This window comes from Typopeltis vanoorti, chromosome 8 (assembly GCF_054136105.1).
Source record: "Typopeltis vanoorti isolate ZY-2024b chromosome 8, IOZ_Tvanoo_1.0, whole genome shotgun sequence".
NCBI lineage: Eukaryota > Metazoa > Arthropoda > Arachnida > Uropygi > Thelyphonidae > Typopeltis > Typopeltis vanoorti.
Genome location: NC_143556.1, coordinates 117,797,173 through 117,812,854, shown reverse-complemented (window position 1 = coordinate 117,812,854; position 15,682 = coordinate 117,797,173). Strand labels below are relative to the sequence as shown.

The window sequence follows — 15,682 nt, the reverse complement described above, 5'->3', positions numbered from 1 at the left end:
GGTGAAGAAAGATGTAGAAGGCATCCTTGGAAGCTGAGAATGAAAGCCTCCAAGTGGGATGTGAGTGCTATATTTTTCTCTCAAAGGGTGGTGCGTGATTGAAATGGATTACCATTGGATGTTGTGAGTGCAAGCAGTGTGAATGAATTCAAGAATAGGTATGATAGCTGTTGTGTGTAGTATGTGGCCTCCCTCGATGAGTCTCTGATTCCCTGGAGGTCTCTCTTAATAATAATATAATAATATTATATTATTATTATCATATTATTATTATATTATATAATATAATAATAATATTGTAGTTTTCTCAGGCCAACATCTTTAAATTAATTTGTGCTGATTTTCACTGGCATATCCCATTCTGACCACCAAAAATTTGTAATATTTTTATAAAATGTATTATTAAATTGATTTTAATGATGTTGGTTTGAAAGATAAAAAAACGACAATATAGTGAGAAAAATATTTATGAATTGTAACTTACCATAGAAGTCAGCTGTGCAGGAGAAGCAGCAGAAGGAACTTGTCGGCGAAACACTTATCATATACACACGCCAAATATTTATATATATGCAAAGTACAGTATGTAATTTAATAAATAAAAATGCATGAATTTCTCAATTCTAAATACTGGTTCCAACAATAATTAATATTTTGAATTTAAAAACGCAGCACTTTAACACAGCAATTATAAGATATTGAAAAAGTTAAACTTGGTTTCTTTTATTACAACTGAGTTTTTGAAGGTTTTAGTTAAGCTAGTGAGACTTTTGTTGCTGTTTTCCGTCCATTAACTGATTAATTCTAGGATGAATTGAAGTGACAGCCAAACGGAGAAAGTTGCAGGCGGTTCCTCTGTTTCGTTTTAAGCACAATCATGGCAGAAAATGCAGTTTCACAAAGATATGTGGTAGAAAAACAAAGAAGAAATCTCATTGCTATTTCATGTAAACTTGGATATTTGCAACACAGATGTTATTTCTTTCAGTTTAGAGAACAGAGGATACTCCGCCGATTGTTAATAGGCTTGCAGGCAATTTTTATGACCGGTCATAAACAGCGGTATTCTATTTCCGGAATATTGAAAGATTTCGATATCTGAAAATTCCCGACCATTCATGAATACTTCCATGTTTAAAAATACGCGGCTTGGTCACTGACATTTACTACACAGATGTTATTTAGGGTCTGAGCTTCTCGACACATTCACGAATATTATTCTCCTCAGGATATTTTTGCAATAAAATATTGATTCATGAAAAATACTTAGAAAACTAAAATGATAAATTCCAGGAGAACTTCTCGCAGCCTGGCGGTTGAGAAACACTGGTCTATACTACCCAACCTACATTGGCTGAGTATTTTTTTTTTTTTTTTTTACAGTGTTCTTCCACTTACCGTAAGTAATTGGAGGAAAAAATAATAAAAAAAAGTCACTGTAAGATAATGCACGATCATTGAACAGGCAGGAAGTATTTTTTTATTGTTTTTTCAATAAAATTATCTAAATATTGCTTAATAATACTATAATCAAAACAACACAATATATAGATTGTGTTAGCATATAAAATATGTAAAAAATACTTTCGTGTTTTTTTTTTTCGTATTTCAAGAAAACGTGTATTAAATATATACGAGGTAGCCTGAAAATTTCTCGACCTCGACCTTAGATGGCAACACTATCGGCAGCACGATTTTTCTTTTCTAAATTGGTACGTCTGTCATAAGCATCCATGTGAAATTGCAAGTCATTCTATCAAGTTTTATAGAGCTGTCGAAAGCAAAAGTGTTGCCTGTATCCCTTGAAATGGATTAAATTGAGTATCGTGCGGTTATAAAATTCTTTCTAAATGAAGGTTTAACGCCAAAAAATTCATTCAAAGTTCATAAACGTTTATGGGAACTCTTCTCCTTCGATTTCAACAATTAAGAAATGGGCTGCAGAGTTTAAACGTGGCCATACCAGCCTTGAAGATCATCCACGTGAAGGACGTCCAAAAAGTGTAACAACACCAGAAATCATTGATCAAGTGCACGATATGGTATTAGATGACGGGCGAGTCAAAATGCCTGAAATTGCTGAGACTATAGGCATTTCAAAAGAACGTGTAGGATATATTTTGCACGAAGAATTGTAAATGAAAAAATTTTACGAAAGATTGGTGCCGCGCTTGCTTACAGCAGAAACGCACTCGAATGAAAATCTCTGAACAGTGCTTGGATCGTTTAAATAAGAATAAAACTGATTTTGTGCGTCGATTTTTATACTATGGATGAGACTTGGATTACCATTACATACCAGAATCCAAACACTAGTCAAAACATGGACAGAAGACGGTTGTTCAGCGCCAAAGAAGACAAAATCGGCCCATTAGCAGGAAAGGTAATGGCATTGTTGCTTTGGGATGCTAAAGGTATTTTGTTTATTAATTATATTGAAAAGGGTAAAACAATAACCGGGGAATATGATTTCGATCTTTTAACCAGACTAGGCGAAAAATTCGTGAGAAAAGACCCAGTTTGCAGAAGAAATAAATCATCTTTCATCAGGGCAATGAATCTGCCCACAAAGCTGTTTTGGCAATGGGAAAATTAAGGGATCTGCAATATGAATTGCTGGAACATCCACCCTATTCCACAGATTTGGCTCCCTCTGACTTCTGTCTCTTCACAAAACTAAAACTCTTCCTCGCTGGTCAGTGCTTTTCTTCGAATCAAGAGGCTGTAGAATATCCCTCTACAGCTGCAATCAGCTGTAGAGGGATATTTTGCAGATCTTACTGAGAACCACTACAGGGACAGGATAATGGCGCTGGAGCATCGCTGGAATAAATGCATTAGTCTTATGGGAGATTATGTTGAAGAATAAAAGTAATTTTTAAATTATAAATTTCTTTTTTCATTATTAGGCCGAGTACTTTTCAGACCACCCTCGTATAATAATTATCTATTGCAGTTTATCAAAAAAAAAACTTGAAAATTTGTTATGGAATTTGTTGTGAAATGTTTTGTTATGGATGACACACACACACACACACACACACACACACACACACACACACACACACACACACACACACACACACACACACACACACACACACACACACACACACACACACACTTGAAACATCCTTACGCAAGCATTTTGCATGACTAAATATCTAATCAAAAATAATTTGACCGTCTCTCTCTCTCTCTCTGTTCAATTCCTATTCGTTTTTCATTAAATATATTAATTTTCTACATATCAAATTGTTTAACTTATTATCCTCTCTGCCTTGAGAAAAGCATTTTATTCATCATTCATTCACGAACAATTAAGTCTACGCATCGAATGGTTTTATTAAAGTGATTTAGCATTGTAATAGTTTGGGAACTTCATATAGATTCTCTACCCGATATTTGCCATTCATTTCTATGAAAAACTCACTGAATACCACGGCAATAAAAACAATGCTGAACAATGCAGTTCCTGAGACCAACGCCACGTTCGTACGCTGTTGAAAGAGTTTCAGTGTCGAAGAGAAAACAAAGATGTAGGGAGATATCTCAACAGCTACCATCAATCTACTGTTCCTGTGTTTTAATACAATCGATCACGTCACTTTGACCGATTTCTTATATATCCTATAAGAAATGATATCTAGAAATGGATAAAATATCTATTTATCCATTTAAATGTAACGCACACTTTTACTTAAAAAAATTAAATAAAAATGTCTGTTATTTTAATCATTTTAATCCATCCAATTTAAATGCACTTAAAATAAACCTGGGAATAATTCAATTAGTAAGTTTTATAAATAACAAGAGAACTGTAATTAGTGAATAAATGTGAGCACTACTTACGAGATTTCTCACATCTGTATCCGTCTCCATTATAACCAGCATTACATCGACAGTAGTAATGCCCGTCACTAGAATCATAGTGGCACTGCGCGTGTGGATGGCAATTGTTGATGATGTTACAGCTCTGGAAAGCCTCTGAAATAGAACAGTCCTAAGTGGGTTAGAAAGATTATTATTGTTTTGTTTTTATTTAGATTAAATCATTACGATGTGAAAAGGACCATGAATTTATCGAGGAGTGGAAGGTTAGATCACAACCTAACTCAAGGTTATCAATAAATCTCTTTACATCTACTTAAAAAAAAAAAGCTTTATTTGAGATGAATGTGTATGCACTACTTTTACATGGTTTACCAGCTTAATTAATTTCTCTCGAAATAATAATGCGACATCTATTTGTACTTATAATCTGTAACTGACTGTGCTAAATCGTCACTTGAAAACTTTTCTATGTAGTCTGGCATAAATTTTGAAAACAAAAGTTTCCATCTAATTGTCCATAGCAGCTTATATGAACTGATGACAGCCTTCGGTATAAGAAATGCTTCAGTACAGAATTCCTGTAATAATTAGCTGACGCTATCCCCAACTGGAATTTTACTTTATAGGTGGAATACCTGTTAACGCTTACAACTACTTGGTTTCTCCTACCTGACCCCCCCCCTCCCCTCCGACGAAAGTTGAGAAAGATCAGAAATACTATCTAGGTAGAGAAGAAATAAAAATAAAAATATAAGGAAAAAATATAAGAAATAAGTTCGGATAACAATGTAATACTCTCGCATGTTGTTGTATGCGAATTTCAAATCTGGAATTGCATGGTATTATATTCAAAAGGAGTCAACTGTAGTGCTGGAGGAGTTCACCGTTGCTTTTAAACCTTGTATAGCTGTGACAATTAATCGAAACTTTCATCTTCAGTTACGTTTCATTTTGATTGCATTAGTCTGGGGAAAGTTTTCTAATGACAGTTTCATATCAGTTGATATGCTGTCAGAACCTTCATATAGCTAAAATAGCTTATTAAGTAGGTTTTTTTTTTGAAAACACGGTATATGTCTTTAAAACATAGCACATACCGTTCTGTGTCATAATATAATAATAATATTAAGACGTTTGAGCCAGTGATGTAGCTAGAGCTTTTGCCGCCTGGGGCGATCCCTGAATTTGCCGCCCCTCTCAATACACACTAAAAATACCACAAAAAAGTCAAAACGACGTATAGGGAAATTTTGAAGTTTACTTCAAAAATTAAAACACTACGTTTATTTTTGAAGTAAAACTTTAATTTCAACATTCTAAAATGTTATTTTTCTTGCTTTTCTGTTAGTAAAATCGTCGATGACATTGTCGAAGTCTATTTCATAGTAATGTAGGTAATTCTTAATCAATTTTATTTAGAAAAACTCCTCTCACAACTAGCAACACTTACAGCAATTGTGAGGAAAATTCGCTGTAGTATTACAATAGTTGGAACTGAGTTCTCGAGACTGTATTTTAGAATTAACTGGAAAAGTTCAAAAAGATTCAAAGTGCCGCCCGGGGAGGATCGCCCCCTCTAGCTACGCCTCTGGTTTGAGCATCGACAGTTGTTCATTTAATTAATAATAACTTACTTTAGAATAAGGATTGCCGCTATTCGTACCTTGTGGCAAGCAGTTAAAACCATCACCAGTGAAGCCTTCGTTGCAAGCACAATAGTGAGTACCCAGAGTGGCATCATATACACAAGCAGCATCTCGGTGACAATCGTAGTTGACATTGCAACCTTCTTCCAGACAGAAAACCCCGTCTCCAGTGAAACCCTGTTTGCAGCGACATTGATGTTTCTGTGCTAAGCTGTTGTACACACAGTCTGCATTGATGTCGCATAGACTGTAACGACGGCAGTCATCGACATCGGTATCTATTGGATGGCAATTGTATCCATCCCCTTGATAGCCACGTTTGCACCGACAAATGGGGATCTGATTAGGCTGACTCACGCACTCGGCATTGACGTCACAGTTAAGGTCTCCACATGACTGGCTTCCTAAAAAAATGGCGAAAAAGAAAGTTCATTAGAGTAGTTTGGTGCAAATGGCAGAAAATTTATTTTTGCGTTTGTGAATAAGAAATGCGCATGAAAAAGATTAATGAAATCACAAAGAATTAAGTATCGATCGCCATGGTGAAGGTCGCATGGACAGTGATGATATTCGTGTGGCACAGCCAATGCTTTACCAAGATTATATCTGCATAAAAATTGAGTGTTGTTTTGTATTTCTTCTTCTTCTTCTTCTTGTTAGACATATGTGAGCGTAGCCCATTTCAGTGGTTCTTTATACTGCTATTTTTTTTTTTTTTTAATTATGTTGGACTGAGATATTATTTACCAGTATATGAGTATGAATAATTCCTAGTGGCGTACAGAAAACTCGAGGGACGTCTTTGTTATTTGTTTGCTTTTATATTTTAGTAAGTAATTAAAGAACTCAAAGCAGCCAATCATTTTCATTTATCTTTTCTTCGATTCAGTCTTTCAGTTAGCCTTTCTTTATGGTAAAATACATTTTAAAAAATCAAATTTTTTTTCGTTATTTTATTTTAAATGTTTTAAAATAACTTTCCGTGGTTACCATATCTAATTAATTTAAATAAGCTAATTAGGGAATATTTTTTTACCTTTAAAATATCAGGAGTGAAATGCACTGAAAGGAACTTAAATGTCTCAAAGGAGAATAATAACCGTGAAAGGGAACATTAACACCCCAGCATTATGAAGCTTCACTGTGTCACGGAACACACTGGTTGGTTTAATTTTGTACTGCACAGTGAAGCAAGCTAATAAGTGTATAATGCGATCATATTTCTTAAATTCATTCTCCATGTACCGAGAGATTCCGATTTAACCACCTTTAAATATATGAAAGGGGAGTGGGAATGGACAAATTTGGTGGGTGTTGAAGAGATTGTGTGTGTGTGTGTGTGTGTGTGTGTGTGTGTGTGTGTGTGTGTGTGTGTGTGTGTGTGTGTGTGTGTGTGTGTGTGTGTGTGTGTGTGTGTGTGTGTGTGTGTGTGTGTGTGTGTGTGTGTGTGTGTGTGTGTGTGATTTAAAAAAAGCGTAATTGGTCATGTTCATTGATTTCATTTAAGTAAATAGAAAACCAGTATTTCCCTTTTAAACAGGTGACGTCAAAAACAAAGCACAGTGGTGGTGATATTCACCAGAAGAAAATCCCCTTCATTCAGTATATATCCATGGTGTAATCACCATGTCTACACTGGTCAAACTGCCTACTCTGATTGAATATTTGAAATAGGCATCTTTCATCTCCAGTCTTGCTCAGCATCCAGCTAGCGTTATGAACCTTATGTTAGATCTGAAACGGGCGACCTCACTTTGAATAAGGTCACCTTTCCAGAGTCTAACAGAAGATATCCATTAAATGAGCATACTTATCATTTGGCACAATTTAACTGTCTTAAAAGAAATAACACCTGGCAAATTAGAATAAGAACTGTTTGTATTGTAGTTAGTGTGTTTATACTTTAATATAACTGTAAGTCAACAAAAAGGGCTCACATGAGAGTAGTTATCAGTGAATTTCTACACGTGAAAGAATGCCAATAATTCGGTAAGAAGGGGCAAAGGTCGCCCAATACTACGATAGCAGCGTAAGCGTCCGTGGGTGCTACTTCTAAGAAAACATCACGATGCATGCATTCCTGGAATTGGAAGGCCCGTATGATGATCGGTGAAGTCACCCAGTTTAAAACATTTAATGGCATCAATATGCAGTCATGTTTTATATCTCATAAAAAAGGTCTTTCTTCTCTTCATCTTACCTTTGATAAGACCGATCTATAAACTAAGTCTGGTTATCTTCTTGCAGCTCTTAGACTTTTCTGATCCAAGATCATCACATTCATAGCATTCTCAGCCTCCAAAAATCTTGGTGTCGTTTTTCGACTCAGGACAACACTTCTCACAGCACCTGCTGATGCGACAGAAATCACAGATCTGTCCAATTTTAGACACTGGTCTCTCATTTACGATATTACATACGGGACCTACTTTTCATCATTCTTTTTCATTGCATTTACCTATGTTGCAAAATACTTTGTGTTCCACAATCACCACGAACTTCAGCTATTAAAACAAACAAACAAAAACAATGGGTTTTTATTTCTTATTTCTTCGAACCACATGCTCCCCCACGCCCAACACTAATGAGTACTGATCAGCGTAGTTACTGATGCGAGATGATCAGTTGTTTGACATAAATAATAATAATAATAATAACAAAGGTTAGAAATAGAATTCTGGCATTCTAAATGTCAGAATTCTTCTTATTATTATTCTAATGTAATTATTCTAAATGGGTTTATATTGTTTGAACAAAGTGTATCTAACAAAATAAGTCTCTTACTTTGGCAATCCACGCCGTTCCCAGCATATCCTGGCAAGCAGTTACATATGAAATTTCCTGGAAGGTTGATACATTCGGCATAGATGTGGCAATTGTCTCTACCCGAGGTACATTCATTGATATCTATGAATGCAAGAGGAAACGATAACTTAGAAATGTAGAAGTAGTAAAGTTTTTTTGTTTTTTTTATCCTCACGTATTTAAATATACAGTATAATAGAAAACACATCGAAGATATTTACATGCTTCCTGTTATGCTAATGAATGCATACATGCATGTACATCATAAATTTAAGACAAACATACTATTTTTTCAACACCAAGAATATTCAAAAGCCTATATAATTTTGTGGACAAGTGGGTTGAGCAGAAAGAAAGAACTTGTTTATGTGTTTCTTGAACACCCATAGTTCTTGAAAAAAAAAAAAAAAAACAGGTGTTCTCATCTTTTTAAGGTGATTCCACAGAAAAGTAGATGGAATGATGGAAGCGAACGATAAGAAGCTGAGCAGTGTATGGATCCTCCATCATTCCTCCACTTTTCTTAGGGAAAAGTGGAGGAACGATGGAGGACGTTTGATGAAGCAGCACCCATGGAAATATCTGAGACAGTAAAGGCAGTCATAGCATCTGGAGTGAATCGTTTGGAGAGAGTTATCTATTAAGTTGATTGCGCTTTTCTGCATGATCCCAAAATATAAGAACATTATCCTGAAGTTCAGTGAATGAATTTGAATAAAAAAAAAGGACACCAATTATTTTTTCAATCAGAAAAGTAAGGATGTGTTGTGTATGTTCTAAGAGCTACTAGTGGTATAAGCCAGCAGAAGAAGAAAATTCCGATCTTGAGTAGAGTTCTGAGTATGATCAAAGGTAGATAAAAACTATGACTATTATGAAAGTATTAGGAACTGAAATATACCGGGCTGTCCATATCCCACTAACGAAATAAAATTAGTCATAAGAAAATTCCGAACAATTTGAACAAAAAACGTAAAAAAAATTAAGAATCCAACTACAAATCAAAACAGCAACAATATTCCAACAACAAAACACAAGCATTAATAATCCTCAAAAAAAAAAAAAATTCCATATCCACTTCACGAAAATTCGCAGCCTTAACAGTATACATACCACCATCTACTGTCATCAAACCAAACTTATTATTCCTAACCAAATAATTGTTATTGACCTCAGAAACTTCTGCCAACCTCAGCTGTCCAAACTACATCTTGCATAATTCCTTCCACCACAAGGAAGACACTATTGCAGTTCATCAGAATTGACATCAGAGAACGCAAACACTTTGAACTATCCCATTTGATTTGCTTTGGCTCAAAATTCATCTGCATTATTTGCTGTGTCTACCATTCACCAAATTCGGGTGACCACTTCGGCCACTTTCAGTATCTATTTCTGAAGCTTGACTTTCTGCAGTCAGACAATGAGATTATCTTTCTTAAGGAAGATAATCTCATTGTCTGAGATTATCTTATTAAGACAATTCCATTGTCCACAACTTAAACTGGTCTCCCTTCTTCCAGTGATCCAGTAGTCAAGAATACCGAAGTATTCGCAATTAACAACGATCTAGCAGAAACAGCCCGTTTTCCCGTCAGAATACCAATCCCTCCCCCCATTATCTTGACCTCTTCCTAGCAAGCTATCCTTCTATACCTTGGAATACACTGCCATTTCACCTCTTGATAACTTAGAACAACCTACACCTAGCCATTCAAGTCTTGTGTCCTCTAGCATTAAAAGGGTGCCATTAAAAGAACAACTTCCTTGAATACTCCTTCCCATGCTCTGATTACTACTGCAGTTCTTTTGATTCAAACACCTGCTCCCTGCTCGTACCGAATAACAGAAATAATTATAACTGGAATGAACGTTTTCGTCCCTCTCTCCAACTAGAATTCCTGACCAGTCTCCAAGCCTTGGTTTTCCAAGTGTTCAAGGGCAATTCTTGAAAAAAAAAAAAAAGAAAAAAAAGAAATCGGAATCCCATTTTGAGTTGACCAAATGCCTCTCAAACTAGCCTTCTTTTATAAGGGCAATGGAGCCTTCTGGTTGCTAGCTAAGGCTATCGGGAACAACTTCTCTCCATTTACGCATTCACCACACTCATATTCAAGTGGTACTATGTCTGAAATCATCACTGAAATAGAAATCTCTTCTTTTGGCATCATTTTTCCATTCCAATTCCTGCATCGATGACCATAGCAAATTACTCCTCCCTCACATACACACTATGAAGAACTACTCACTGCACACCAATTCCAGTTTTCCAGTAAAAAGAAATCACAAGGATCCTGGAAAACAAAAGGGTGTCTAGTTCTGATGCTATGCATGCTACCTGCTGCTGAAAATTTGTGCTCCGCGATCAAAGGACGACTTTTACTGAAATTTGATATCCCTACAAAAATTAATCTAGCCTTTCAGTTTTTATTTCGACCGGATCATATGCAGGTACAGAAAGGACAAAAATGGGTAAATTATATATTACGACTTCACTCTGGCTATACGGAACTTAATATATGGGATTTAGCTCTCTCTCTCTTTCGAACAAATGGAAAAAATTATTTATTTTTATTTTTTATGTGCATGTCATCCACGAAAGGTTAGTTATAAATTTAAATTTACATTTCTTACCGTGAGTAGACGAGTAAGGATTAAATAATTCAGAAAGTCTGATTTTAGAAATGAAACAAGAAATTTTTTCAAGACAATTAGGATCTTCAATATGCAGGTTGATGATCTTGCACTTCCTTCCTATTTTACGCTACGCGTAGACCCACATCATACCATGCAGGCTTTCCAAACCTGATCCGACGGAATAGCGTAGTTAACCTTTATTCTCATAATTTCCCATCTTTGTATATTGCGTGTGTTCTTCTGGATGGTTTGCCTGTTTTGTGGGATGAAAACTAGAATTTCAGGGAAACTACCTCCGCATTAACCGATACTTTCGATTAATTCATCTTCAGATGAAAAGCTCTTCGTGTTTTAGACAGGATTTGAACCCAGATATTTCCAAACAAAGGGCATCGCCGAAACCGACTGAGCTACGGAAGCTCTGGGTCTCACACTGGAAGATGAAAGTCATCTACCCGAAGACATAAAGAAACACCCATGAATCAGGGGAATTAGTGCTCCAGGTCTATTAATAGGAGGTTGAAAATACTGTCCACTGGGCCAAGTAGTCCGCCATTTGAGATCTCTATTAAAATACATTTACAATTTTGATTTCATTTGGACTATTTCTTGTCGGATGAGTCAAAAGCGGATAGAAAGTTTAAGAAAACGCGTCATAATTTCTTACACCCACTAGTTGGATTTTTACAAAAGCCGCTGCTCAATAGAGTTCTTTGAATAACTTAACTTTGTTAGGATCATGACAGATGCAAAATGACAAATTGAATTTTCTAAATTTTTTTTAAATTAGATAAAGATGTTCGTTTTTTAGTTCGTCTTTTAGTTGTTCCCTTGTAATAAAAGAAGAGAAATAGACAATCGAAAATTAACGCTGATGAATATAATAGCATATTTAGCGCATAAAAAACAGTATACCGCAAAAAAAAAATCTTATTTTCAAGATTTTCTGTGTGTGTTATACTCCCGTATCTACCGCTGACAGCTTACTTACACAGCACTTTTACTTTAATATAATGTAGACAGAAAAATCACGGAAAGTATTTTCTTTACTATAATTTATGAACGACGTCTTCCAGTAAGAGCCAACACACACACACACACACACACACACACACACACACACACACACACACACACACACACACATGCATGCATGGGTTTATTACCGGAAGGTAATGTTTTAACAACTTCTCACATTCTATAATAATGTTACCATTGAGCTAAACTAGGGGAATGATGAATACACCGTGATACTTTCGGATTTTGCTAAGTCTTTTGACAAAATACACATGGAAGACTGTTGCATAAATTGGATAATATGGGTTTGTATTATAAAATATTAGCGTGGATAAGAAGATGGCTGACTGACAGATATCAAAAAATGGTATGGGGTGGGGGAATGAATGTGCAATATTCAAGTTTGCCTCAAGTATCAGTCCTTGGTCCTCTGTTATTCAATCTCTACATTAATGACATTGGGAAAGATTTCTTCCCAATGTCATGGCAAGGATGGCTACTTTCTCCTCACTTGTTTAGTATCTATGCTGAGGACATCGTGCGTGTAGCAGTGGATGAGCTCAGGATAGGTGGTAGATTGATCAGTAATCTGAGGTATGCTGATGATACAGTGTTCCTCTGTAATGACAAGGAATAACTAGGGCATATTCTTGACAAAGTTAACGAGATTAGTAAGAACAGAGGACTTAGCCCAATCCTAACAAGACAAAGATTATGGTTCTCAAAGAAAATGCAAACAGGAAAGCTCCTGAGAAACAAGCGTACCTTAATGAAGAAAGAACTGAGGAGGTCAGCAAGTTAAGGTACCTGTGATCTATTATTAATGTGAAGAATTGCTGTTCAGAAGACGTGAGAAAAAGATTAGGAATGGCTAAAACAACAATTAGAGACTTCATAACATCTGGAAAGATGGATCTATCTCCACGAGAACAAAGTTGAGTATTTGGGATGCAGCTGCTTTTCCAACAGTGACTTATGGATGTGAGTCTTGGAACCTAAAGATGTCTGATAGGAAAAGGATAGCTTCTTTTGAGATGTGGTTTTAAGGAAGGCTGTTGAGGATATCATATACTAAAAGGCAAACAAATGGATGAGTGCTAGAAAGGATCAGTAGAATTTACGGCTTCTTGAGGATATTGTCAGAAGAAAGTTGAAATACTTTGGACACATTGGAAGGAGGACGCCTCAAAACAGTAATAAAAAGTCCCTGGAAAAAGAGAAACGAGTAGACCATCAATGAGATGGATTAATACTGTGTCTGGAGTGACTGATCTTCAGAGAGTTAAAGCTTCCAGAAAAGCATAAAACAGGACCACGGGGCGAGAGCTAGTGTGGCACATCACGAGCCTCTGTGATGTCCGGTGAACAGATAGATGGACCGGTCCTTAAATTGTTTTCAGGATATTTATGCACTGCAATAATGAATTCATTTCAATACTGGCAGTAGTCCCATTCTGGTTGAAATTTAATATTTCTGAAGATTGTAAAGATAAATTGGCAACGTTGGAATGGGAAAGATGGTTTGCAAAATTATCCGAAGTTCATTTGGTAAAGTGTTTGGATAAATTCTCGGATTGCTTGGAGATGTCTCGTTATTTATTTATTTATTATTATTTCGTATTTTAGCATTTTAGTTGCAATAACGTGAAATTGAATGTTTTAAAGGTAGAAATACCTATTTTTTAGTAGAAATACCTATTTTTCATTTTTACTTGTTTCGGAAAGCAAACAACCAGGGAACTAAAAGGAAAACCTTCTGTTAAATAATTTGCTTTTCATTTAATTCTGAGTAGTGAATCGACCTTAACACTTTCATTGCCAAGCTGAAAATTGGAATTTCGTGTGGTGGCCAAATTTTTTTTATTTTTTTATTTAGTTAGCGACGTCAACGCGATAACGCGTGATCGGCCGTTTGGTGAGAACTCGCATCGCGCGGTATCGCGTGTTTGGCAATGAACGTTAAAGTGTGACACCTGTCGGATCAAGAGATAGGTTGATGGACAATCGTCCTTTCATGAAATCAAAGCATAAAAGTGATTTTTTTTTTTCACATTGCAGCAAGAAAAGTGTAGAGCTTATTGTATAATGTAAATACATATTTATCGAATGTTATTGTTTGGTAATGAACGTTATGCTCTGAAGTATGGTAAATTGTATAAAGAAACATGAATTATTGTAAACTATTTCTAATACTTATCAGGTTACTTATTAATATTTTTATTTCTTATTACTTATCAATAAGTATTTCTCTCCTACACTCATCAAAATAACCTGAAGATTATGTTCATTTTATCCTTTTCAGTGCCTACCTACACATGATGCTCTTTCTCCCTTCACATCCTCCTCATACAAGTATTCGTATCCATGGTCACATACGCATCGAAACGAGTCTCCTTCTACCACGCACTTACTGTGAGGACCGCAGTAACTCTTTCCCTCCTTACATGGATCTTCCGCTGCAACAAAAATAAGTAATTCAAATAAAGAAAATGTTTGTTGGAACGATTTTACACTCGAAGAAAACTTCCAGAAATCTTAGTGCTACTGGTACAAGAAATAAGAACTTTTACAGATAAAAGAAATAATAATGATAAATATTGTCCTCGAACTCATTATTTCGCTTAAATACACATATAATATTTGACAATACGTTTTATATTAACAACAAAAAAAGAACAGTAATATCCATTTCGTAGCCAAGTAGTAGCAAAACAAGGTTTGTCTTGATGACTATAGAAATATCACACCTCTATTTATCTGACAGAAATAAAAAAAAATCTGAAGAATCTGATTGGGTAGGGCTGTTACTCCTACTTTCATAGATGGCTGCCAGTTTCTTGTATTCTTCTAGCTGGTTGGCTGTTTTTGGGATGAATGAGACGAGTTTTCTGGCAGGGTAAACCCCGACCTCTCAATACGAGATTGGCTGGGAGGGGGATAGGACAGTAAAAGGAAGATATTGTCATATTTTGATATAGGAATACTTTTATTTGTAGTCCATCAGGCAGGAATGCGTTTTTCTAAAACTCTCCTTTCATCACATTCAATTGAAAAGACCTAATTAAAGTTCTTCGCGTCCTATACAGGATTTTAATCAAGTATTTTCAACAAATGGGCAAAACCTCCACAGCTAAGTGGAGCTGTGGAGGTTTATATATATATATATATAAAATGATAAATATTGTCATCGAACTCATTATTTTGCAATATATTTTTTTTGTTTATGTAATTTACCACTGATCACTCTTACTAATATTTGTGCAGTGGAATGTAGATATTTGTAAGCCTAACTGGCTACTTGTTATGTATGTATGTTATGTATGCCATTTTTTTCTGTGTTACTTTTTTAGAATTATCTAAAAGTAAAATAAGTGCTTAATTTAATTTTATTTTACTAAAAAGTAAAACTTTTTTTTTATATTTAAGATTTTTTATACCATTTTGCTGTTATTCTATCTGGGTCTGATCTCATGCTTTCTTGATGTTATATTCTTTGATTTCGCCATCTAATGTCTTAATAATTTATTCCTGCCCAAGCTACTGAAAACTGTTTTTATATATATACCTATAGAAAGTTTTTTATCTTGGGTATAAATATGTTAAAGATACCAAGCTATTTTAAATATAAACCTGGTTTTTTTTTACTCCATTTCCCAAGTAAGCAAACAGACAAGTCAGTCAAGTTTGCGCCTACAAGTGTTGTAAGTCTAGCTGACCCTGCACGTAGTGCAATAAGTCTAGCA

The 15,682-nt window shown here is 35.4% G+C and overlaps 1 protein-coding gene across 1 annotated transcript in view; it reads right to left on the bottom strand.

The window, feature by feature from the left end:
* Ndg (Nidogen) overlaps nucleotides 1-15,682 on the bottom strand; it is a 199,542-nt gene that overhangs the window by 124,549 nt on the left and 59,311 nt on the right. Inside the window, exons 9-12 of the mRNA XM_090396289.1 lie at nucleotides 14,249-14,395; nucleotides 8,265-8,387; nucleotides 5,498-5,884; nucleotides 3,853-3,987 (exon numbers count right to left, since the gene is read on the bottom strand). Coding sequence (XP_090252415.1) covers nucleotides 3,853-3,987; nucleotides 5,498-5,884; nucleotides 8,265-8,387; nucleotides 14,249-14,395 — 792 coding nt within the window. The remainder of the gene's footprint in view (nucleotides 1-3,852; nucleotides 3,988-5,497; nucleotides 5,885-8,264; nucleotides 8,388-14,248; nucleotides 14,396-15,682) is intronic.